The sequence below is a fragment of the Fukomys damarensis genome, unplaced genomic scaffold (genome assembly GCF_012274545.1).
Source record: "Fukomys damarensis isolate Sample0158 unplaced genomic scaffold, DMR_v1.0_HiC HiC_scaffold_27, whole genome shotgun sequence".
Taxonomy (NCBI): Eukaryota; Metazoa; Chordata; class Mammalia; order Rodentia; family Bathyergidae; genus Fukomys; species Fukomys damarensis.
Window position 1 is genome coordinate 22,010,838 of NW_022900939.1, and position 26,170 is coordinate 22,037,007.

General features: G+C 34.5%; 1 protein-coding gene across 3 annotated transcripts in view; it reads right to left on the minus strand.

The window, feature by feature from the left end:
• Positions 1-26,170, minus strand: part of CUNH11orf80 (chromosome unknown C11orf80 homolog) — a 97,836-nt gene that overhangs the window by 40,105 nt on the left and 31,561 nt on the right. For all 3 annotated transcript variants that reach the window (XM_010635867.3, XM_019209246.2, XM_010635866.3), the window contains exon 4: positions 9,090-9,199. In XM_010635867.3, the coding sequence (XP_010634169.1) occupies positions 9,090-9,199 (110 nt within the window). The remainder of the gene's footprint in view (positions 1-9,089; positions 9,200-26,170) is intronic.

Genomic DNA, 26,170 nt, shown 5'->3' on the forward strand with positions numbered 1-26,170 from the left:
AGTGCAAGATTGTTGGGATGGTGTGTTCAAAGCCTGATCAGGATGTTTTGAAGGAGATTAATAGCAATGTGGCTTTTTCTATAATAAATTCTTTTAAAAATTTAAATATTCACCATATTTTCATACTTTGTATGCAAACCCAAGCACAAAAATGAATGAAATATGGTATTTTTTCTTATAAAAGTAACTATACTTCATAGTTTTTTGGACATTCCAGAAGAAACATCTTTAAAAATGACAATTATACATAAAAAGCAATCTAAATAGCCATCACTTCCTGGGTTAGAGTACCTATTTCATGGAACTCCAGGAGACACATGAACCAAGATCAGTATAAATCCTACAATGTCAAAATCACCTTTTGGAACAAATTAAACACAGTGGTACTTCAGTTCACAAACATAATTCTTTCCTTAATTCTGGTTGAGAACTGAATCAAATTCAGTGGTTAAGGTTCAGTGTTAACCTTATGGGGAAATTTGATTTGTTTTTCATCCAATTCAGTTTGTGACCAGAAACATGGAAAGAATTAAATTCATGAACCAAGGTACCACTATAATTCAAATAAGTTCAGAAAAATAACTCAGTTTTGACTATCCTAATGAACTTTGAGAAAATTTATATTAAGAATCTGAGTGGAGTCAAAGTAAGACAATAAAAGGAACCTATTTTTGAACATCAATCCATTCCTCCAAGCATTTATCTATAAGAAAAAGCTATACAGCAGAAAGCTAAAAAATCAGAAGACCCGTGTTCCAGTACTAGCTTGTAAAAATTATTACTTAACATGGAAAAAAACTACTTCACTGCTCTAGACTTCATTTTCTAATCTGCAAAACAAGAAGATACTTACCATAGTGACTGGCAAACAATAAATATTTAACCATGTTTAAGATAGGAAAAGTAGGAAGGCAGCATGAGAAAAGGGGAAAGTTATACAACATATTTAACTGTATTAGTCTTTATAAACATATCTAACTATACACACAAACACGCAGTCTGTAAACAACAACAACAACAAAAAACTAGGCCAGGCATGGAGGCACACACCTTTAATCCCAGCACTTGGGTAAAGGCAGGAGGATAACTGTGAGTTTGAAGCCAGTCTAGGCTACATAGTAAATTCAATGCCAGCCTGAACTGCACAGTGAAAACCCTGACTAAAAAAAAAAGGATGATGTCTTTTCAACAGATCGCGTTACCCTTGTATGGGACATCCTAGAAGATATTGTATATCACAAAAAATCCACTACACTGCTGGCCCTTAGAGAAGAAACTGAAAATCTATGTGCGGCAATCTTTTTTTTTGTTTGTTTGTTTTTTTTTGGTATGAGGAATTGAACTTGGGCCCTTGTGCTTGAGAGGCAGTGAAACCACTGAGCCAAATCCCCAGCAGGTTTTTGTTTGGGTGGGGGGTACTGGAATCAAACTCAGGACCTTGTGCTTGTGAGGCAGGCGGCAGAACCACTGAGCCGTATCCCCAGTCCCTTATGTGCAGCAATCTCAATGATCAAGGTTGCCTGAAGAGCAGCAGTTCACCATACTAATAAATATTTGGAACCTAATGGGCTCTACTTTGAGCACCTCTTGTAATTGTAGAGGCCAAAGGTAACTTGTATTAATTTCATGATATCTCAATAAATTTAGTATTAATATATTTGTACATTTTTCTTTTTCTGAAGTGTGATATATATGCTTTATCTACCTTACAGAGTGTTTTTAAAGATTTTTATATCTGAAAGCACATATTATACATGGTACCACTAATAGATGCCACTTGTTGAATGCCTATGTGACAATCACCTGCATTGTGCAGCTGTCTCATTATCTCAGAACAACCCTATAAAGTAGATATATCCATCCCAAATTTGTAGATGAAAATATGGGGATGGACCTCAGAGAATACAGGCAACTTCTCTGGGTCAGTTCAGCTCTTCAGTGACAGAGACAGAACTTGAACTTGAGGGCTTGGGATTTGGCTCAGTGGTCCTGCTGCCGGCCTCTCAAGAACAAGGTCCTGAGTTCTGTCCCTGCTACAAAAAACAAAACAAAACAAAACAAACAAAACAAACAAAAAAACACCTTGACCCTAATTCTTTTTTTTTGGTGGGGGGGAACCAGGGATCAAACTCAGGTTGTGGTGCTGGCCAGTCAGAGGCTGTGCTGCTGAGTTACATTCCTAGGCCCTGACCCAAAGTCTTTTTAATACCAATTGCCCATGGCTTTTCCAATATTCTAGGGTACTTCCTTTTTTAATATTAGGACTACATCCCCAGCCCTTTTTTTATTTAAGTCTTGAGAAGAGTCTTTCGAAGTTACTCAAACTGGGCTCAAACTTGGGATCCTCCGGCTTCAACCTCCCAAAATGCTGGGAGTGTAAGAATGTGCCACTGTGCCCAGCTAAGACTTACCATTTAATAATGACTTTCTCTATTCTAGAAATGGTGCTATCTCATTTAACCTTCAAGAATTATTAAGTACATAAAACCCACATTTTATAATGAAAAAAAAGTTTCAAAGATGTTAAACAACTCACTCAAGGTTACCCAGGTTGACCTGGTTCCATTTGGTGGGGGGGAGACAGGGGATTGGACTCAGGACCTTGCACTTGTGAGACAGGAGGCGGCAGCACTGAGCTAAATCCCCGGCCCACCAGCTCTTTTTTTTTTTTTTTTTTTTTTTTTTTTTTAAGGGCCTTGAAAAGTCACTAAATTGTCCAGGCTGGACTTGAACTTGTGATCCTTCTGCCTCAACTTCCTAGAGTGCTGGGGTTACAGGTTACCACATCTCCAAATCTTGAGTATTAACCATTTATCTATATTGACTCACTAAATTTAATACAGTATACCTAAAACTAAAGTTAGAAACAGTCTCCTAGAAAAGTTAGTCCAAGAAAATGAAAGTAGAGTCAGAAATCGTTAAGTCCTTAGCAGCTCACACAGACCCAGCTACTGTGGGAGCCACTCATGGCCCACTGGCATTTGACATTTGAAAGATAACTTCTTTCTTTATAATCAAGGCATTGACACAATGTGTGGTCAGGATATTCCTAATTAGCATTTGTTAACATTTGTTCCTTTTTAAGGACTGCACATGATAAACTTGTTTTTGACCCTGCCATGGGAGAAACTCAAGAGATAGCCAAAGATCTGATGTTATCTGTAGGAGTCAGGTGCTTCCTGTTGCTGTGCCTTTAAAAGGAGCTGTTTCTGTTAAATAAATCAGACTTCTCTTGGTCTCCACTCAGGCTTGAGTGTTCTTTCCTTTCTCATTCCTCACTCCCCAACTCAGGCATGTTCATGTTGTGACGGCTGGACCGCCACAAGGTACTAGGCATGGTCTTAGGAGAAAAAATATGGATGTAGACCTCAAAAAGCTCATAACAAAATAAAGAAAAAACATGAAAATATCTAATCAAAGGACTGGGGTTTAGCTCAGTGGTGACACATCTGCTTCAGAAGTGCAAGGTCTCAGTACAGGGAGAAAAAAATCTAATAAAGAGTAATAAAGTATAATATTTTTATAAATTCAATAAAAAGGAAGTTAAGAACTGTGAAATATATGGGGACTATTAAAAAGGTACTGGGAAATATTATTAGATAAATAGCTAAAGGATTATAAGAAAAGTCTAAAAAGTCTAGGATTATTCATGGTTGTAAATAGTGAAAATTAAATAGCAATTGCCATATACTTATCAGTCATATATTTCATTTAAAAATTTTTTACTATGGAATGTTTAAATAATAGAAAAGCAATGGTCTCTTAAAAGTACTTTGTACTTGACATTTCCAAAACAACTTTTTGGAACAGTTACGAATCTCTGTAAAGCTTAGAGATTACAGGGTATATCATGCAGAGATCTAATCATATCTAACAGTAAAGCAACTAAATAAGAAAAGTTGGTTTTGTAGCTACCAGAAAGGGGCTACAATTATTGAACACTTGCTACACGTCAAGTAGTTTATGTGCAAACAGGAAATACCCGCATTGTAAAGAAAAGGATCAAAGACACACTAATTAATTTACCCAAGGTCACACACAACTAGTTAAGTACCAGCACTGGAATTCAAATCTATATCTCACTAACTCCAAAGTCCACAATCCATTATGTGATACTACCTCTCCCAGAATGTTCTTTTTTTGTTTGTTTGTTTTGGTACTGGGGATCAAACTCTGGTCCTTGAGCTTGCGAGACAGGCAGTGGAACCACTGAGCCAAATCCCTGGCTAGAATGTTCATTTCTGTGCATATAACTAGTTATCTGAATGGGTAATATAGGCCAGGTGTGGCTCAGTGGTAGAGCTCTTGCCTAGCATCACAAAGGTCCTGGGTTCAATACCCAGTACTACACAAAAAAAACAATCTTATTGTGCATGATATAATGTATAATCACCATTATTTTTTATGCTTATGTATGACCACTTAATACATGGATTTATTCATTCATAAAACACCTATGTTGCTTATTATGTATACCTGTGCTTTCAGAGATAAATAAGATAATCTCTGAACCAGAAGAGTTCACAGTTCAGTAGAAGAGAAAGACAATTCATATGACAGTGTGAAAAGTTTTATAATTTAGATATATGAGAAGCTAAAGAAATGCACAAGAAGGAGTGGCATCTAACTCAGACTGAGAATAAAGTGATCTTATGTCAGATCAGCAGAGCATAGAGCCCCTTTTAAGATCTATTCATATTAAGATACGTCATGTAAAGGTACAAGAACCCAACAATGAATGTAACTGTACTGTTTGCCTTAAATGTACCAATAAATTTAATGGGAAGAAAAAAATAAAAATAAAAAGATATATTCATAGACCAGAGGAAGAGGAGGAGAAAGAAAGAGAAGAAGGGAGAGAAGAAAAAGAGATAAAAAGACTATGAATGAGACTTACTGCTGTGTATTAGAAATTCAGTATGCTGGCCTCACACACCTTACAAAAGCAGTGAATTCAATTTTATGAAAAAATAAATTATTTCAGCTCTGAGCAGCAAAAAACAATATTGAATCAGGACAATGACCTTGACACATCACTTGCTATCACCTATTTCAGAATGGAACTGTCCCATTCTGGAAATTTTATATTAAATGCCCCACTCTCGTGTGAAAAGACATAAATGGGGGTATAAGTGTGAATTCCTTGATGGGCCAAATTATGTATGCTCTAAATCTTTGCTTTGCACACCTGTAAAAAGGTGTGCTTTGTATACCTGTCATGATCTATATCACACTATATTGTAATTATTTTTTTACACATCAGTCTTTCCTTTTACATTATGAGTTATTTAGAATTGATTAACATGACTTGGTACAAGTACAAGATGGTGCACACCTATAATCTCAGCACTCGGAAGGCTGAGGCAGGAGGATTGCTGTGAGTTTGAGATCAGCCTGGGCTACATAGTGAGTTCAAGGTTAGCCTGAACTACATAGCAAGACCCTGTTTCAAAACATAAATAAATACATACATACATTCATAAATGTTTTGGTCATACTTTGATTTTTTTCTGAGGGAAATATTTTTGCAATAAGGAAAAAAGAGAGAAACTTCATAACTCTGGCAACATCTTCCCCAATTTTCTTACATGTTTATACCCTTTATGCTCAGTAAATCTGCTTTTAAGTCTCATTGGGGCCACTAGACCTTGACCCCTTTCCACTGGTTTAGGTAACTCAGTGCTTACTTCTATCATGATCTATACCACAATATATTGTAATTATTTTTTACACATAAATCTTTCCTTTTACATTCTGAGCTTTTTGGAATTGATCAACATGACTTGGTACAAGTACAAGTATATAGCTCAGTGTAACTTACTTGAGCAGACACAGGTTTCTGAATTAGTAAGTATTCAAATAGCACTGACCTATATGAGTCACTTTGATTCAAGTTCTAACTTTTGTCACTTTACTTTTTTGTGTGATAGGAAAGTCACTCAAATTCTCTGAATCTCAGTTTTCTTATCTGTAACATGGGGTAATCCTTGTCCCATCTACTTCACAGTGTGAGGAGGATTAAATATTTACAAGTGTTAGGTATATAAATTATCGTTGTTTGTTCAGACTGGCTAAAATACATGACTTAATTCCTAAGAACTGCTTTCCTTGGTTCACTGGGATCACGTTTTTATTGCTACTTGACATTAGTAGTTTCAGAGCTGACTAACCATTGATTGCTCCACATTGTTTGTCTTCTAATCTCTGAAGGAAGATAAGGCACAGCTAGGGGTATCTGTTGTCCTATACTGTACTCATTCCTTTTAGAAGGAGCATATAATTACTGAAAAGTGGAGAAAGGCTTCCGAAGTGCTTACTGAGAGAAAGTTTAAAGCATTCTCATTCTTTGCATCTCTACCAACTCAGGAAGGAAAAACAGGAGATCAGAAAACTTTTAAAGAGAAGGAGAACACAACTGTCACTCTTATAAATCTGTACATCAAATACATCAATAGGGATCCCTAAACCAACAGAATAAAAATGTATCCAAACAGGATCTGCACTAGGAATCAATTTTATTTTCTTTACAGGAGATCCAAATTCAAATAAAGAATTATTTTAGTGGTTCCCAAGTTTATCTGCATATTAAGAATCACCTGAGATACAGAGGAAAGATAGCTTTTTAAATAAATGCTGTTGGGAAAACTGGATATCCACATGCAGAAGATTGACTCTAGATCCATATCTCTCACATGTAGTAAACTAAAATATAAATGGATCAAAGATCTAAATGTTCAAACACAAACACCTGATCTGCTGGAAGATAACATAAGTAAAATTCTTGAAGACATAGGCAAAGGCAAGGACTTTCTAAACAGATTGATAATATCAAATTAAAAAGCTTTCTGGGGCCCGGTATTTAGCTCAGTAGTCTGCCACCTGCTTCAAAAGTGCAAGGTCCTGAGTTCATTCCTGGTATCTGCCCCACCAAAAAAGCTTCTGCACAGGAAAAAAAAAAAAATCAACAGAATGAAGAGAAAATCTATAGAATGTGAAACTATTTTTGCCAGTTATTCCTCAAAGGATTAACATCTAGAATATATAAAGAACTCAAAAAAAATTAGACCCCCAAAATAAAAGGCTCAGTCAAAAAACAGACAACTGAAATGAATAGACACTTCTCAGAACAAGTACAAATGGCCAATAAACACATTAAAGAATGTTCAACATCACTGGCTATTAGAGAAACGCAAATTAAAACTACTTTGAGAGGGCCAGGGATTTAACTCAGTGGTGCTGCAGTTGCCTCAAAAGCACAAGGTCCTGAGGTTGATTCCTGGTCCAAAAACAAAAGAAAGAAAGAAAGAAAACTACATTGAGATACCATCTTACTCCCGAAAGAATTGGCTATCATAAAAAAATTAAAAATGACAATGCTGGAGACACTGATGGAGGGGGAGGAACCCTTCTACATTGCTGGTGGGAATGTTGACTAATACAACCAGTGGAAATCACTGTGGAGAATCCTTAAAAAATTAAATTAGAAATCCCATTTGACTCTGCTATACCCCTTCTAGGTATCTTCCTAAAAAGAGAAAGTCATCATATTACAAAGATACATGCATATCCATGTTTCTAGCAGCAAAATTTATAATAGCTAAATTGTATATATGTCCATCAAAAAATGGATAAAGAAAATGTGGTACAGTACTTATACACAATAGAGTACTATTTTGCCATAAAGAAAGGTAAACTTGAGGCATTTATAGGTAAATGAATGCAACTTGAGAACATGTTTAGTGAAATAAATCAGACACACAAGCTTAAATATCACATGGTTTCTCTTATATGAGAAACTCAAAATGTATATATAGAGGTAGGGAGAAATTCAAATAACTCCCCAAATTGCCTATTCTGTTCTTCAAAAATATTTAAGGATAAAATGCCAATTTGTTTCATTTATCTACTAGTTTCTTTTGTTCACTGAAAATAAAGTTTTGTCCTCTTGTTTGTTTCTTCTTTGTGAGAGAAAAATCTTTTTTAGTCTATGAAGTATACTCTAAGTATCATTATGGATATTCTTTTAAGAACATGAGCAAAGTATATTAACAACTGTTATTCTCCAATTATTCTGTCGTGAAATTTTATTTTTTCATGGAAGAATGTTTTTATATTTTCATTATTAATATCTACTTGTATTACATTAAAATAAAAAATTTTTGAAAAGGAATAAATTGGGATTTTAAAAATATTCGAAATCCTAAGCCACACCTGTTATGCACCAAATTGTGTTCCTCAAAATTCATATGTTGAAAACCAGGCATGGTGGGACACACTCAGAAGGCTGAGGCAGGAGGATTGTGAACTGAAGGCCAACCTGGACTATACAGTAAGACCCTGTCTCAAAAATATAAATAAATAAAGGATGAGGGATATAGCTCAGTGATAAAGCCCTGCATTCTATCCCAAGTACTGAAAAAAAATCATAAATTGAACTAACTCTCATTATGACTGTATTTGGAAGTATGGTATTAAGAAGGTAATTAAGGTGTCTCTTCTTACAAGGACATCAGAGAGCTCTCTCCACCCAGACACTGAAAGACATATAAAGACATAGTGACAGGGCAGCAGTCTGCGAGTCAGGAAGACAGGCCTTACCAGAAAGCAACCCAGATGCCACTTTATTGTTGTTGCTGCTGTTACTGAGACAGACTCACTATGTTGCCCAGGCTGGTCTTATATTCCTGGCCCAAGTGATTTTTTCACTTCAACCTCCTGAGTCTGGGAATATAGGTACAACTCAACACTCCTAGCCTTGATGGCACTTGGATCTTGGCCTTCTAGCCTCCAAAGCTGTGAGAATGTTAATTTCTGTTGTGTAAGCCACCAGGTCTATGGTATTTTGTTACGGCAGCCCAAGAAGAGTAATGCAGCTTCCTAGATTGATTAGATCACAATTCAATGGAATAGACACAGTACTTTTGGAAGCTCCTAGGTGACCTAATGTCTACATAGGCAAGTTTGGGAAGCAATGTTTATTATTTTACTTCAACTTGGAGCTGTGATGGAGGTAGGTTTTTCCTATTATTAGATGGGTAGAAAAATAAGAATCAAATCATCAGTAGGTTTATAAGAACAACAAAACTTGCCTCAAAAGTGATCTGGAAGGGTGTTACTCCTGATGTGCCCGGAAAACAGCTGTTTTCCTCTGAAGTACAAATCAGCTTTGCAGAGAATCCCCGCAGTATAGACTGTATTTCTATGTGAAAGAAATGACAACAAAGTAGCACAGGCAGTTTGGATAAGCACCAGAGACTCTGGAACTGTTTATTAAACTAATAAGCCAAGAAGGCTTTTACCTGATGAAAAGATAACCTGAAAAATGTAAAATACTACTGCAAACAGCTTTGCATCAGCAAATTGCTTGAACATTTAGAATTATTTTCTGGAGTTAAGACATTTAATCCCATGTTTTCATTTTTTCACATTTGCTAAAACAATTTGAATTTTCAGTTAATTTCCACAAGGTCATGCCCAATGCCTGAAATCTTCATAACTAGTAGCTCTAGATGAAAAGTCTTGCATTTTTAAATTAATCAGTTCATTACTTAATAAACACAAATCTAGTAAGTAAACTAATTTAGAGCTGAAAGTAGAAAAACCCAAGAATGACCATCTCAGGCATGTATCTAATATAGTGCATTTTTAAAATGAGGTAGTCTTTACCAACTCAAACTCTTGCCAATTTTATTTGTGAATCAACCACTTTGTGTATTCATATGTGTTGGTACAGAACTGTGTAGCTATAAAAACATCAGTGAAGCATGTGTTATTCACACCAAAGAGAACACCCAAGTATCCCCTTTCTTCTCCATCCCCTGGCACTTACACTATAAAGGCAAAAATCAAATCTCCTTATTCATAAAATGTTAGCCCTTATTTCTCCTCCACACTGGTGTAATAATGGAGAACTAAAAAAATAAAATAAAGATAACTAGCCAGTGTCTATAAGTTTTACTTTGTAAATTAAGTTGATAATGTTACTTTTTGGAGGGGTACCGAGGATTGATCTTGGGCCCTAGTGCTTGCAAGGCAGGCAGCGGAACCATTGAGCCAAATCACCGGCAACTATTTTTTATTAATACATGTTTGCAATATAGTTTGCATTCCTTGTGTGGAGTTGGTACATGTATATAACACATCTTAAAGCCTTTTTGTATTCCCTTTCTCTTTCCTTCCTTCCTCTTCCTTTCATCTCTTGGTCCCCTTCCCATTTGAGAAAGACCTACCTCTCTACTTCCTATTATCTTTTATTTTGCTCTTTATTTATAATTTGGATTTCTCATACAAGAAAAACCATGTGATACTATTTCACTTAACATTACAATCTCAAGGTACATCTATGTTCCTATAAATCACTTAAGTTTATCTTTCTCTATGGCAGAGTAGTATCCATTTTGTGTGAATACCTCTTTCTTTATCCTTCATCAGCTGATAGACATATAGGCTGCTTCAAAAATTTAGCTATTATGAAGTATGTTGCTACAAATGTAGGTATGCATATATCACTATTTAACTCTTTTGGGAAGATACTTACAAGGGAAATAGATGGGTCAAATGGAACTTCTAGTTTTAATTTTTTGAGAAATCTCCATACTGGTTTCCACAGTGGTTGTACTAGTTTACAGCCTCTCCAGCATTGTTATTATTATTATTTTTATGATGGCCATTCTTTCTGGGGTAAGATGGAATCTCAGTGATATTTTAATTTGCATCTTTCTAAATGGCCAGCAATGTTGAGCATTTATTTATATATTTCTTGGCAATTTGTACTTCTTCTCTGATATGACTACTCACTTCCCTTGCCCATTTTTGAATGAGTTATTTATTTTGGGGATCTGATTTTTTTAGTTCTTTATATATCATAGATATTAGTCCTCTAACACACAGCTGGCAAAACTTTTTTCCATTCTATAAGTTGTCTTTTCACTCTGTTGGTTTCTTTTGCTGTGTGAAAACTTTTTAATTTGATATGATCTCATTTGTTGATTCTTGGTACTATTTCCTGTGCAACTAGCATTCTGTTCAGAAAGTCCTTTCCTATGCCTATAACTTCAAGAATTTTACCTATTTTTTCTTCCAGCAGGTTAAGTATTTCTGTTTTAATATTTAGTTCTTTGATCTGTTCTGGTTTTAATTTAATATACAGTAAGAGATATGGGTCTAGATTCAATATTCCACGTGTGGATAACCAGTTTTCCCAACACTGTTTATTAAAGAGGCTATCTTTCCTCCAATGTATATTTTTGGCCCCTTTTATCAAATACCAAATGTTGGAATGTGCTTGGGGTTGTTTCTACATCCTCTCTTCTGTTCCACTGATCCTCATATCTGTTTTTGTGCCAGTACCATGCTGTTTTTATTTTTAAAATCCACTTTAAAAACCTAATAATGATAGGGCCAGGGATTTAGCTCAGTGGTTCTGGCACCTGCCTCGCAAGCACAAGGGCCTGAGTTTGATCCCTGATACACCCCCCAAAAAAACTAATAATGATAAACACAGTTTAAAATAACAACACAAGTATCTTCTAAGATGGCCATACTTATATATAATGTTTTAGTCAGCTCAAAAAAACGTATGGACATTTTCCAGATCAAGTACCAGCTATCAATCTTAATGGGTAGTATTTTTTTGCTATTAGTTTGTTTTAAAATCTCTAATTCAATCACAAAGCCCTAAATAATATTGCAGCAAGGTTATGCCACACTGAAGTTAAATCAATTTGGCACTGAATTAGGATGACTTGCATCAATCTTAAATTTTACAACTGACTAATTTCCTGACCTAAGGCAAGCCCCCTTTTTTCTGATTCAATTACCTTTTTGTGAAATAAGGAAAAAATGTTCCTGAATCCTACTTCTATTTGAATTAGTAAAACAGTATAGAATTGAGGGAAACGTGGATGAATGAGAAAAAAAGTTTATAAGTAACTGAATTCTTCATAAATCCCAATAATAATTTAAAGTAAATTATGTAATTATTTGGAGATCAATTTCAATAATCTCACTATAAACACCAAAAAAACAAAACAAGCAAATAAAAAATAGATGGATTGACTAGACTTAAATACAAAAGGTGAAATAAAAGAACTAAATGAAAACCTGTTTCAAAATAAATTGAACACATGTTGAAATCTCATCTGCTCCTTCAACTATATAAAGTGATAAAGATATTTTTAAATCTTAATAAAGACAATGGTAATAGTGAGAAAAATAAGAGAAATCCTATAGAACAGAAATGAAGAGGTATTTTTCTACCCATATTTGAAAAGAGCAACAAAAAAGAACAAGACAGTAAAATCCCTCACTGAAAGTTGGGCATAGTATACATGTCTCTATTCCCAGCACTCTGAGAGGCTAAGGCAGGAGGATCCCAAGTTTAAACCTGGCCTTTGCAACTTAGTGATTTAGTAAGACTCTGTCTCAAAATAAAAAATAAAATGTGCTAGGGATATAGCTCAGTTCAAAGGTCCTGGGTTCAATCTACAATAAAGAAAAGTAAAGGAGGGAGGGGAAGGAGAAAGGGAAAAAAGGAAGGAGGGAGAAAGTCAAGGAAGGAAAGGGGAAGGGAGAAAGGGAGAGAGGGGAGGGAGGGAGGAAGGGGAGGAGGAAAGGAGAATCCATCATGGTAGGAGTTAATATTGCAATATATGTTTAAAAGCAGCACAGACAACACATAGGAGGTCTAAGCAAAGGACCAACACATGAATGAAGGTCAGTGATATGTTGCCTGCACACCTGAGTACTGGCTAGAGCCCAGAGATACTGGTAGCAGTATCACCAATGTCGGATATATAGAACTGCATAGTTCATTAAGATGCAGGAGGTTTGCATCTTGCCACGCAAGTAAAATTTAATCCAAGATGTACCACACAGACAAGAGCTCAGCAATCCTGAGAACTTCCTATCATACAACTGTCAACATAGGATGGGCTCAGCTTAAACAGATCATGGACAATTATTGCTAAACTAAAAATTACATCTAAATTAAACTGAAAATTGAAGAATAATACCATAAAACTATTACATATGTCAAACAATTGCTCTTATAAGTAAGGAAATACAGTTAACAGGATAATCTGAGACAGGCTTTAAAATAAGTGTCTACATATATAATAATCTGAAAGTAAAGAGGAAAATCCTAATAGAAATCTTGGAAAGTAAATATATAGAATTTGAAATTTAAAATCCTATGGATATTTCACATGAATAAATTTAAAAGAAAGGACATAAATCTTCATAGAAGCATTATTCATAGTAGCCAAAAATGGAAACAATTCAAATACCCATGGAATGACGAAAGACTTAACAAAATGCAGAATATCATTTTGTCCATAAAAAGAAATTGTTTGTGCTTCAGCACAGGTGAACTTTAAAAACATCATGCTTAGTTAAATCAGCCAGATACGAAAGGCTGAAATGTGAAAATAAGCAAATCTATAGAGACAAAAAATAGACTAATATTTGCCAAGCCATAGGGGGTGAGGGAAGTACAGTGACTACTACTGAGTTCCTTTTTGGGTGATGAAATACAGTGGAACTAGATAGTAATGATCATTTTACAACCTTGTGAATATACTAAAACCCAGTGAATGAATACATTAAAATGTTGTGATATTACATGTGAATTCTGTGTCAAAAGGAAAAAAGTTAAAATGTATTAAGAATAGATTTAGAAGAAATACTAAGAATTATCATAAAGACAGATGCAAGTATTACCTGAAAAAGTTAATCAGGTATCAAGAAGTTTGAGTTTCTTTTCTAAAAAGTTAAAAAAAAAAAAAAAGCTACACAGTTAAACACATCACAATGAATCTCAAAATGACCACAATAAGGAAAAAACTCTAAAGCTACAAAACAATAAAATAACAATAGTCAAAAGAAATATGCATTAGATTTCTCATCAGCAATGCTAAATACCAGAAGGTGATATAGTATTACCTTCAAAAATTTGAAAAGGAACTTTGACACTGAACTTGTGTGTGTGGTGAGCTGAAGATCAAACCCAAGGACTTAATCGCTTCTCGGCCTTTTGGCTAAGATCAAGTGCAAAACCAAGAACTTGAACTGCTAGGCAATTGCTCTACCATAGTTACACACCAGCCCCGGGATCTAGAATTTTTATTTATTTATTTATTTATTTATTTTTTGGTACCGGGGATTGAACGTGGGTCCTTGTGCTTGTGAGGCAGGTGGCAGCACCACTGAGTTAAATGCCCAGCCCTGAATCTAGATTTTTGACTGAGATAAACTATAATTCAAAAATGACTGAAAATGTTTACCATCCTCATTGAAGGAAACACTAAACAAACCACCATGGCTATTTTAGAGTTTACATTTTTGCTGAGATAGCATGGGGAATAAGGAAAAAGAATGATACCATCATCAATATCAAACTGCATCTTCACGGAGCTCTTTAACAATTAAATTAGATAGAAAATTTTAATCATAGAATTCACTGACTAGGTTTAACAGCAGATTAGAGGTGGCAGAGGAGTCTATGAAATCACTGAACCAAAAACAAAAAGGAGGGCATGGTGGCATGCACTTGCAGTCCCAGATGTTCAAGAGGCTGAGGTGAGAAGAACACTTTATTTTTTTATTTTATTTTTTTATTGAGTTTATTGGTACATTTTAGGGATACAGTACAGTTACATCCATTGTTGGGATCATGTACCTTTACATGGCAAGTCTTGATTCTCATTTTTTCCCCTTACCTCTGCCCTCCCTTCACCCCCTCCTCCCCTCCCCATCTACAAACACTTTATTTTCATCTTTTCATTCTTTCACATTTTTTTCTTTTCCCTTTTTGTTCTTCCCCTATGTATCACACCTTCCCTACACCTTTAGCTCCTTTCTTCAAATTTCTAAATGTCAGTAATATTAGAATCTTATGCATTGTTGCAGAATATTCACACCAGGTAAACTATTTGGTATTTACACATGTGTGACTTATTTATTTCACTTAGGAGTATATCTTCAATATGTATCCATTTTCCTATGAATGAATCTATTCTCTCGCTCTTTATGGCTGAGTAATATTCCATTTTATAGTAAAACCACAACTTCTTTATCCAGTTTCCAACGGATGGGCAAATAGGTTGTTTCCAAGATTTAGCTATTACAAACTGTGCCGCTATAAACATGGGTGCACATACTTCTCTGTGATATGATTCTTTTAGTTCTCTTGGAAGGATACCCAGCAGAGGGATGGCTGGGTCAAATGGAACCTCCAGTCCAAGCTCTTTGAGGTATCTCCATATTGATTTCCATAGTGGTTGCACTAGTCTGCACTCCCACCAACAATGGAGGAGGGTTCCTTTCTCCCCACAACCCCGCCAACATTTGTTATTGTGTGATTTCTTGATAGCAGCCATTCTTTGTGGGGTGAGGTGGAATCTCAGTGTTGTTTTCATCTGCATCTCTCGAATGACCAGTGATGTGGAACATTTTTTCATATATTTTCTTGCTGCTTTTACTTCTTTGTATGAGAAATGTCTGTTCATTTCGGATGCCCATTTTTGAATCGGGTCTTTATATTTGGGGGGACTGATTGTTTTGAGTTCTTTATATATCCTTGATAATAGTCCTTTGTCTGAGGTACAGCTGGTAAAAATTTTTTCCCACATTGTAGATTGTCTCTTAGTTCTGCTAATGGTTTCTTTTGAAGTACAGAAGCTTTTTAGTAAGATGAGATCCCAGTTGTTGATTCTTTCTGCTAGTTCCCGTGCTACTGAGGATTTGTTCATAAAGTCTTTTCCTATACCAATGTCTTCCAGAGTTCTGCCTAACTTACCTTCCAGCAAGTTTAATGTTTCTGTTTTAATATTTAGATCTTTAATCCATTTGGATTTTAATTTAGTGCATGGCGAAAGATAAGGGTCTAATTTTAATCTGTGGCAGGTTGACATCCAGTTTTTCCAACACCATTTATTAAAGAGGCTATCTTTCCTCCACTGAGGATGGTCAGCTCCTTTGTCAAAGATGAAGTAGCTGAGTACATCTGCATTTGTTTTTGTGTCTTCCAGTCTGTTCCACTGATCCTCAGGCCTATTTCTTTGCCAGTACCATGCTGTTTTTATCACAGTGGCTTTGTAGTATAGTTTCAAATTGGGAATTGTTACACCTGGTGCCATGTGACTGTTGCCTATAATGGCTTTTGCTATTCTAGGTCTCTTGTGGTTCCAAATGAATTTTTGGATTCTTTTTTCTAGTTCTGTGAAATATAGTGTTGGAATTTCAATTGGCATTGCATTGAATGTATATAGCAGTTTTGGTAGTATGGCCATTTTCACTATGTTGATTGAGAAGAACACTTTAAACCAAGAAGTCCAAAACCACCTTGGGAAACCCAGCAAAACACTGTCTGCCTTCCTCCCACAAATATTATCTGATCTGGAGACTAGTCTTAGGGAACTGTAGGAAAATAACCAGTCTAAAATACACCTACTCTTAATCCTACAAGGAGAAGAAAATGAGAATGGCACAGGAAAAAAATATGAAGAAATCATGAACAAATTTTTTAAAAATCTGATGAACAATATTAAGATGTGAAAATCTCAGCAAATTTCAAGGAGGACAAATACAAAGAAAATAACATCTAGGTACATAATATTCACAACCAAGAATAGAAAGTTGAAAGAAGCCAGAGGAAAAGCAGGAAGAGAAAGTAATAGGAATTAAATATTTTTTCAAAGCCGGGCGTGGTGGTGCACCCCTGTAATCCCAGCACTCGGGAGGCTGAGGCAGGAGGATTGCTGTGAGTTCGAGACCAGCCTGAGCTACATAGTGAGTTCCAGGTCAGTCTCAACTACATAGTGAGACCCTGTCTCAAAAAAACAAAAAAAAAAAAATTTTTTTTTTCAATCATACACAATGGAGATCATAAGACAATGGAACAACATCTACTTTAAGGAAAAAACTGTCAAGGTAGAATTCCACATCCAGTACAATGTCCTTTAAAAATAAGGATAACAGCTAAGCATGGTGGTGTGCATCTGTAATCCCAGCACTCAGGAGGCTGAGGCAGGAGGATAGCTATGAGTTTGAGGCTAGGCTGAACTACACAGTGAGTTCAAGGCCAGCCGAAATTACATAGCAAGAGCCTGTCTCAAAAAAAATTTTTAAATGAAGGTAAGATTAAAAGCATTTAAGACAGGTGGCCTGCCTCACAAGCGCAAGGACCCAAGTTCGATCTCCAGTACCAAAACAAACAAACAAAAAAAAACCCATTTAAGATTAAACAAAAGATTAAATAATTTGTTGCTAGAAGACTTGCAATACAAAAAAATTTTAAAAGATCCTCTTTAAATGAAGATAGAAACCAAATTATATAGGAAAAGATAAAGAGAACCAGATATGATAAATAAGTGGATACATAGAAAAGACTCTTCTTGAAATTTTCTTAACAGAAACTAAGTGTTCAGAGCAAAAATAATTTAGCAAAGCAAGAGACTGGGGTGTAGCTTAGTCATAGAATATGTGCTTTAGTATGTGACAGGTCTTGGCTTCAGTCTCTAGCACCAAATAAAATTAAATTCTCACAATTAAGCAAAAAGAGTACTGAATTACAAACTCCCATAATAAAATAACCACAAATGATTATTCCCTAATGACATATAATGCTGAACATCTTTTCATAGCCTTACTTGCTGTCTGTACATATTTTTAGAGAGGTATCTGTTCACATCTTTTGCCCATTTTTAAACTGAATTTAATTGTTGAATCTTTAAAGTTTTTTGTATGTTTTGGATAACAATCCTTTTTATCAGATATGCTTTTGCACATATTTTCTCTAAATCTCTGGATTGTCTTATTCTCTCAACATTTTCTTTCACAGGGAAGTTTTAAATTTTATTTTGATTAAGTCCAGCTTATAAATTACTTTTTTTCATAGATCATGTCCCTGGTGTTGTATCTAAAAGGTCATCCCCATACTTCAAGGTCATCTACATTTTTCCTATGATACCTTCTAGGGTTTTTATGATTGTACATTTAGATATATGATTCATTGTGAGTTAATTTTAATTTAGTTCCAGACAACTAGATATGTTGAAAAAAATCTTTGTTGAAAAGATCATGATTGCTCCATTGTATTGACTCTATTACCTTGTCAAAAATCAATTGACTAGGGCTGGGGATTTATAGCTCAGTGGCACCATGCCTGCTTCACAAGTGCAAGGTCCTGAGTTCAACCCCTAGTTTAAAAAAAAATCAATTGACTATATTTCTATTGGGTCTATTTCTAGGCTCTATATTCTATTTCACTGATTTATCTATTCTTAACCAACACCACACTGTCTTTTTTTGTTTGTTTTTTTGTTTTTTGAGACAGGTTCTCACTATGTAGTTGAGACTGACCTGGAACTCACTATGTATCTCAGACTGATCTTGAACTCACAGTGATCCTCCTGCCTCAGCCTCCCGAGTGCTGGGGTTGTAGGCATGCACCACTACGCTCGGCTGACACCACACTTGTCTTGATACTGTAGCTTTGCAGTAAGTTTTGATGTTGTTTAGTGCCTTTGTTCTTCAATACTGAGTTGGCTATCCTGGTTCTTTTACCTTACCACATAAACTATATTGTGTTTGGGCTTTCTTGTTTTTTGGTGGATTTTTTTCCTCCAGTGCTGCAGATCAAATTCAGGCTTCACATATGCTAGCCAAGTACTCTATCGCTATGCTGTATTACCCAGCTCTTACACACTTTAGAATCAGTTAATCAATATCTGCACTAAAACTTACTGAATTTTGATTGAGATTGCATAGTATCTACTGACCAACTTGAGAACAACTATACTGAGTCTTCTTGACAATATTGAGTCTTCCTACACAAGAACATTGGACATCTTTCTATTTATTTAGTTCTTTTATACTCTTCATTAGTAGTTTTCTTCATATCAATCTTTCCTCACATCAACTTTTTTAGATTTAAATCCAAGTATTTTGTTGGAGACAGGTTCGAGAAATTTTTTAAATTTCAAGTTTCACTTGTTCATTGTTGGTATACAGGAAATGACTGACTCATATATATTAACCTTGTATCTTAAATCTTGTTAGAATGGCTTTAGTCCATACAAATTTTTCAACTAATTTTTCAATTTCTACAAAAAGTCTGTGGATAAGATTGTGTTGAATCTACATATCAATTTGGGGACAATGGGCATCTTAACAATATTGAATCTGTTAATCTGTGAATATAGTATATCTCCCCATTTATTGTTTCAGCATGAAAATTTTTTGTTATTATTGTTTCATTTTCTGTTTCATGTTTAATGTTTATTGATGCTACTATAAATGAAATAAATTTAATTTTTTTCTAATTTTCTACTTGATTTTTTGGTTCATTTATTTTGTTTTTGAGGTACTGGGAATCAAACTCAGGGCCTTGTGCTTGTGAGGCAGGCACTGCCACTGAGCTAAATCCCTGGCCCCCTACTTGCATATTAAAAATATTTTTTTGGTAGTAACACAGCGCCTTTCTTTCATTTTTCTACTTTGAGATAGTATCTTACTAAGTTGCTCAATTTCTCAGGCTGGGTTCAAATTTGTGATCTCACACCTCAACATCTCAAAATGCCGGATTACAGGCAGGAAACCCTCCACCCAGAAAAAGAAATATTTTCCAAAATGTTGGTACAAAACAAAGAGAAACATTATGTAGAACCCAGCATGATTCAGGAAAAAAATTAACTTTACTATTATTAACAGCTAAATTTTATTATGTGCATTTCCTATATATTATATACTATACTAATGCTTTATATTACTAAGTAAACTTTAATCCTATAAGATAAGAATTTATTACCCCCCCCTTTTATTTTCCAGTACTAGTAATCAAATTTAGGGCCTTAGCACTGAGCTAAATCTTCAGTCCTTTTTATTTTTGATTTTTGGACAGAGTCTCACTAATTTGCTATGTTGCCCAGGCTGTGCTCAAACTTGAAATCCTCCTACCTCAATCTCCCAACATGCTGAGATTATAGACTTGTGTCACTATACTCAGCTCTATTTCCATTTCTACATCTGAGAAGACTAATGTTCAAATGTTACATGACATGTAAAAGGTAAAGTTGGGGTTCAGACATAGGTCATTTGATTTGTAAAGCCTGTATTTTTAGTCATGATATATAGAGTGAATACACACACACACACATACACACAGAGTGAAATAAATTCTAAAAGTATAAAGAAAACAGTATTTACATTCAATTTTATTATATTTTACTCTAATTCTTCAAGAAGCTCCACAGAGATAATACTAGGCAAGTACCCTAGTGCTGAGCTACATCCCCAGCTCTTTATTATTTTTTTTTTCCTTTAAAATTTGAAATAAGGTCTTGCTAAGATGCCTAGGCTAGCCTCAAACTTGGGATTCCCTTACTTCAACTTTCCAAATAACTGGGATTATAGACATGTGTCACCATACCCAGATCAGAGTGGTAATCTACTATCAGTAGACTATTAGAAGAAAATGAGATTTAGGAAATCAATACATTAGACCTATCACTCCATAGCCTACCATGCATCTTGAAACCAAATGGTGTTACAACAGTGAAAACTGAATTTCAATAATTTGTACATGATGATGTCAATCCTAAAATTACAATTTGCACAGCTAATGACTGAATTCATTCTCAACTACATCCTAGAAGCTTGTTCTTAGAGATGTGGAGAAAAATTGGGAAACAGAAAATAGAAGTGATACACACTTATTAAAAGATCAAGTAAGTACAAATTAAAACTTTGTATCATTTTATTAACTGGTAATTGGCTAAAATACTTTAAGTAATTGAAATTCTCAATGCTAACAAAGTATAGTGAAGCTGGTATCTTTACTATGAATGCTACTATTACATGACATAATAGTTTAAAAGCAATTTCAAAAACCATAAAATATACATAGACTTTGATCAAGTTAACGCTACTCCAAGAAATTAGTCCTAAAATTTTAATTAAGTAAAAAGCTACATGCACTATGATATTCCTGCCAGTAATGCTAACATTAATTAGCACTTATTGAAAACTATGCACACAGAATAACCAGTACACTACATGCATTATGTGTAATTTTTCTTTTAATCCTTGAAACAACTTTATGAGGTAGCTATTTTTAAAAGATCAAATGAGTTGCTCAAGGACACACAATATAAGCTCCCGGCCACTGTACTGCTATTAGTAATAATAGGGAGGGACACAACTAAATTAAATGCCTATTCATAGAAAAATGGCTAATTCATGATACAGTTTGCTTTTTGTTTTTCTTTCTTGTTGAATTTCCCTGTGTGTGTGTGTGTGTGTGTGTGTGTGTGTGTGTGTGTGTGTACTGGGAATTGAACACAGGGCTTTTGCATTTAGCTACATCTCTAGCTTCCCCACCTTTTTTGGTACCGGGGATTGAACTCTGGCCCTTGAGCTTGTGAGGCAGGTGGTAGAATCACTGAGCCAAATCCCCAGCCCTTTCTATTTTTTGAGATAAGATCTCACTACTCCACTAAATTGCTCAAGCTAAACTTGGATTCATGATCCTACCTCAGCCTTCCAGGGTGCTGGGATTACAGTGTATGCTATGACAACCAGCTATGATGCATCTTGATAAATAATTTAGCTATTAAAAATAATGACTAGTAAAACTATGTTGTAACATGAAAAATGCTTATGTTAAGTGAAAAAATAAATAAGATGCCATCTCTATTATGATTACAGCTATATTAAAAATAAATGAGAAAGAGCTATTTGGTTTCTAAAACAAAAAGATCCACTTAAATATAATTCATCTAATGGTGGTAACTTGAGATAGAGTATTATTTTTGTTTTGTTTTTCCAAGATACTCAGCAAACCAATAACTTTGGTTTTGCATGGCTTGACTCCTGTCCTTTAACATAGCTTTATAATAATGCTTATAAATAATGTACTGGTAAATAAAGCAGCAATTCTAATGCATTTCTATGAATAAAGCTAAGTAAGACATAAGATGAAAAGCTCTCTGGCTCGATCCATGGCTTAATGTCACTAATTACACTGGCTAATTATTTCCATTTTGAGACATTATTTCCATATGATAAAACATATCCTAGACATGCTTTTGTTATTGTTGTTTGTTTGTTTGTTTTTGGTATGAGGGATTGAACTTGGGACCTTGTGCTTGTGAAGCAGGTGGCAGAACCACTGATCTAAATCCCTGGCCCTAGACATGCTTTTGGAAAAGAAAGAAAAAGCAAAATATTATAATGAGGACCAGGGATCTTTCACAAATGTATTGAATCTTCATTACCTTAAAATGTGGGGATTAGCGTCCTTGGCCACATATTCACAGAGCTTACCCAACCCAGAAGACAGTCAGCAAAGGTGTGGTTACTCTGGTCTTCAATGAAGGAAACAACACCTGAACCTCAAACTACCATGGATTCTTACAAAAGAGGGACATCGACTGAGAATGAAGGGAGGAAATCTCAATCATCTCTTCAAACCTATACCTGCAACCTCAAAAATCCAACCACCAAATGTAGTACAGGATACTGAGCATCAATTCTATATTTCTTCAACTTGTGTAAGAATGAAGTGAGAAGTTGTTGAAGGAAGAGAGAGATATATGTACATTCATTGAGCATAAAAAGAAGCTAAGTAGGCAAACCTCTAGCAAAATCGTGTTTTAAAGTAGACCAAAATAATATGAAACAGCAGTTAAGACATAGTCTCTGGAACCAGTCTTTCTGGGCTCACATATCCTATTCAGCAACACACCAGATTTGTGAATTTGAAAAGTTACTTAACCTCTTCGTGTTTAAAATGAAATGTTTGCTGTTAATTTTATCATCGCCACCATCAAGAAAAAGAGAAAGCACAAAAACAACATAGTGGAATTTTTTAAGGTCCTGAGTTCAATCCCCAGTACCAAAAAAAAAAAAAAAAAAAAAAAAAAGAGAGAGAGAGAACTCAAAAGAAATACAAATACAAATATTTTAAACAAAAGAATACCATAAATGTCAACTAGTTTGAAAATTAAGATGAAATGTCTAAAATATAGCAAGTATTCAATAAATATTTAGGAAAGAACAGAGAAGAGTTCTTGAAATATACCTACTTTTTCTTATATTTATAATATATATTTTCTTATACTTTTTTGTATTTTTTCATATATATATATATGTATGTATGTATGTATTTCAAAGATATACACACATGTACCCCAAAACTGACTCTAGGAGAAATAGAAATTGTAAAGCATCATTAAAGAAAATAAGCAGGCAATCAAAAATATATCTTGGGTTGGGGATTCGGCTCAGTGGTTCCACTGCCTGTCTTGGCAAACACAAGGACCCAAGTTCAATCCCTGGTACAAAAAAAAAAAAAAAATCTTTATTCTCCTCTCTCTATCCTAAAAAAAAACAGGCTCAAAAAATTTTTTTAGGAGTTAGCTCTACAAATCTACAGAGAACAGGTACAGTATAAGAAGTATCAAAGATTAGAAATGGATAGATTTATCCAATTTATTTTATAAAGCTAATACTAAAACAGGAAATGAACATTATATGTCAATCTCAATAAAAACAGAGGCATAAAAATTAAATCCAGGATGTTTTAAAATTATTCCAGATCAAACTGATAAATCTGCAAAGATGTTTCAACAAAAGCCTATCAACATAAGTTTTTTTTAAATGTCATACTATCAAAACATGTAGAAAAGTATCCTAAAAAATACAACATTCATTTCTAACAAACACTACCGGCAAGTTAGGAATAGAAGACTATTCCATAAACAAAAATATATCATACTCAATGGTAGACTTTAAGTAATTCCATTCAAGAAAGGCAAGACACAGATGGCTAGTATTACCCCTGGTATTCTACCCACTAAAATTCTATCCAATATAATATGACAAGGAAAAGAAGAGAAAGCCATATGAGGATTAGAAAGAAAAAGATTAAAGCTGTCAAGAGGTCACGGTTTTAGCTCAGTGGTTCCACCACCTGCCTCACAAGTGCAAGGTTCTGAGTTCAATCCCCAGTACCAAATAAATAAACAAATAAAGTTGTCACAATTCAGAAATGCTTTGATTGTCCATATAGAAGATCCAAGAGAAACTAGGGATAAACTATGAAAATTAATACAGGTTCCATCCAGTAAAGTTGAAAAACTGAATACTATTCATAATAGCTACAGCACTTACAAGACTCTGGGAATAAATATAACAAAAAATTTATACATCCAGTATAGAATTTTAAAGTGTTAACATTTTTTAAAAATCTAAACAAGAATGACATCAGCAAGATGGCAGAAAAGGAAGCACTAGGCCTTCTTTCTCCCACTGAGATACTAACTTAAAACAATATCAAATTGTCTTTGTGAGAACCTCACAGACAGGTAAGAGTTGCAGAACTTGAGGTAAGCACAAAGTCCAGAAGAGCCACTTCAAAGAATGATCCAGGCTAAAGAAGAAATCTCCACATGAGACACCCTAGCCTAATAGTAGAAGAAAAGAGACACCACTGAAACATATACTGGCTCTCAAAGCTTCCCCTGAAAGACTGCACACATTATTTCCACTCATATTTCACTGGCTCAGGCAAATTATTACTGTTTTTTTTTGCAGATCTTTTCAATGGTTTTTATTTATGTGTTTAAAAGATTATTTTTGCCTTACATATTTAGTTCCTTTGAATTTTCTAGGTCTCTAATGTTTGTATATCTTCCTAGTTTGAATTGCTACAAGTTCAGCATCACACTTAACTCTTCTATTTAGCACCATCCCACCTATAAGTTATTGTTAAAAATCATATCTTCACATATGAGGCTTACACCAACCTGATTTTATAGTAGTATGTGAATTTTCAACTATGTTTACAAAAAGCACAGGTTAGAAATAGAAAATATAATACCATAGTTATACTTGCTAATGTAATTACTTTTCCTAGCATTCTTTATTTCTTCATACAGCTTTGAAATAATTTAGTAATCTAATTCAGATTAAATGATTTGCATTAGCATTTTATGAAAAAAAAGTTGTAGTTCTAACACCAAAGAATTCCGTTATATTTTACAAAAAGAATCACTTTTTTGTTTACTTTTGAAGAACAGTTTTACTAGGTATAGAATTTTTGGTGGAAAAGATTTATCCTGCTACCTTTTGGATTTCATGGTTCTGATTAGAAATTAGCTGTCAGTCTTATTAAGAATTTCTTGTATATAACAAATTGCTGTTAATGAAATTCTGGCTTTCTTTTTATGGCTTTGATTATGAATACCTATGGTTAATCTCTTTTTGTTGATATTACCTGAGGCTTTTTGAGCTTGGATATGTAGTCCCATGTTCATCAAATTTGAGTATGAAGTCGTCTTTCTTCACTTTTTTGCTGCAAATACATGGTAATTTTGTCTTTTCTTATTTTTCCCTTTCTTCATTAATAATAAGCTTCTCCTTCAGATGTTTTGTTTGAATCACTTATTATTTTTAGTTATTTACTGATATTCTCATTCTTTTTTTTAATTGAGTTTATTGGTACATTTTAGGTATACAGTACATTTACATTCATTACTGGGATCTTGTACCTCCCAGGCAAACTATATGGACCAGCCTTACCTAAACAAAGCAGGAAGTATAATTCTCCCATAGGGAGGATTTCAAACAGAAAATGTTTGAACAAATAATGAAATCCAGCAAAACAGTCTCTGGAGTCAGGTAGACTTTGGCTTTATTTACAAGCCATTTGCTTGGTTAAGCTCTTTATTCGCTTGTGGAATCTAAATATTAGAGATTATAATACCTACATCTTGTTTGTGCAATTAAAATTAAATATTTTTAAAGAACCTAAAATGCCAATATATAAAGTCATAGAAATACTATAAAAAATTGCCATCAAATTAATCTGTAAACTCAATTTAATAGCAATCAAATTATGAGAGTTTTCATGGAAATGAGCTAATTATAAAATTCATGGGCAAAAATAAAGGGCTTAAAAATCAAAGACAAAACTAGGCACACACAATGCCAGAAACTGGGGAGGCTAAGGCAGGAGGATAGCAAATTCAAGGCCACCTCTTCAACTTTGAGAGATGATGTTTCAAAATAAATTTTTTTCTTTTGGTGCCGGGTCAAAATAAAACTAAAAAAGGATGGGGATGTAGCTCAATATGAAGGCCCTGGGTTCAATCCCTAGTACCACACATAC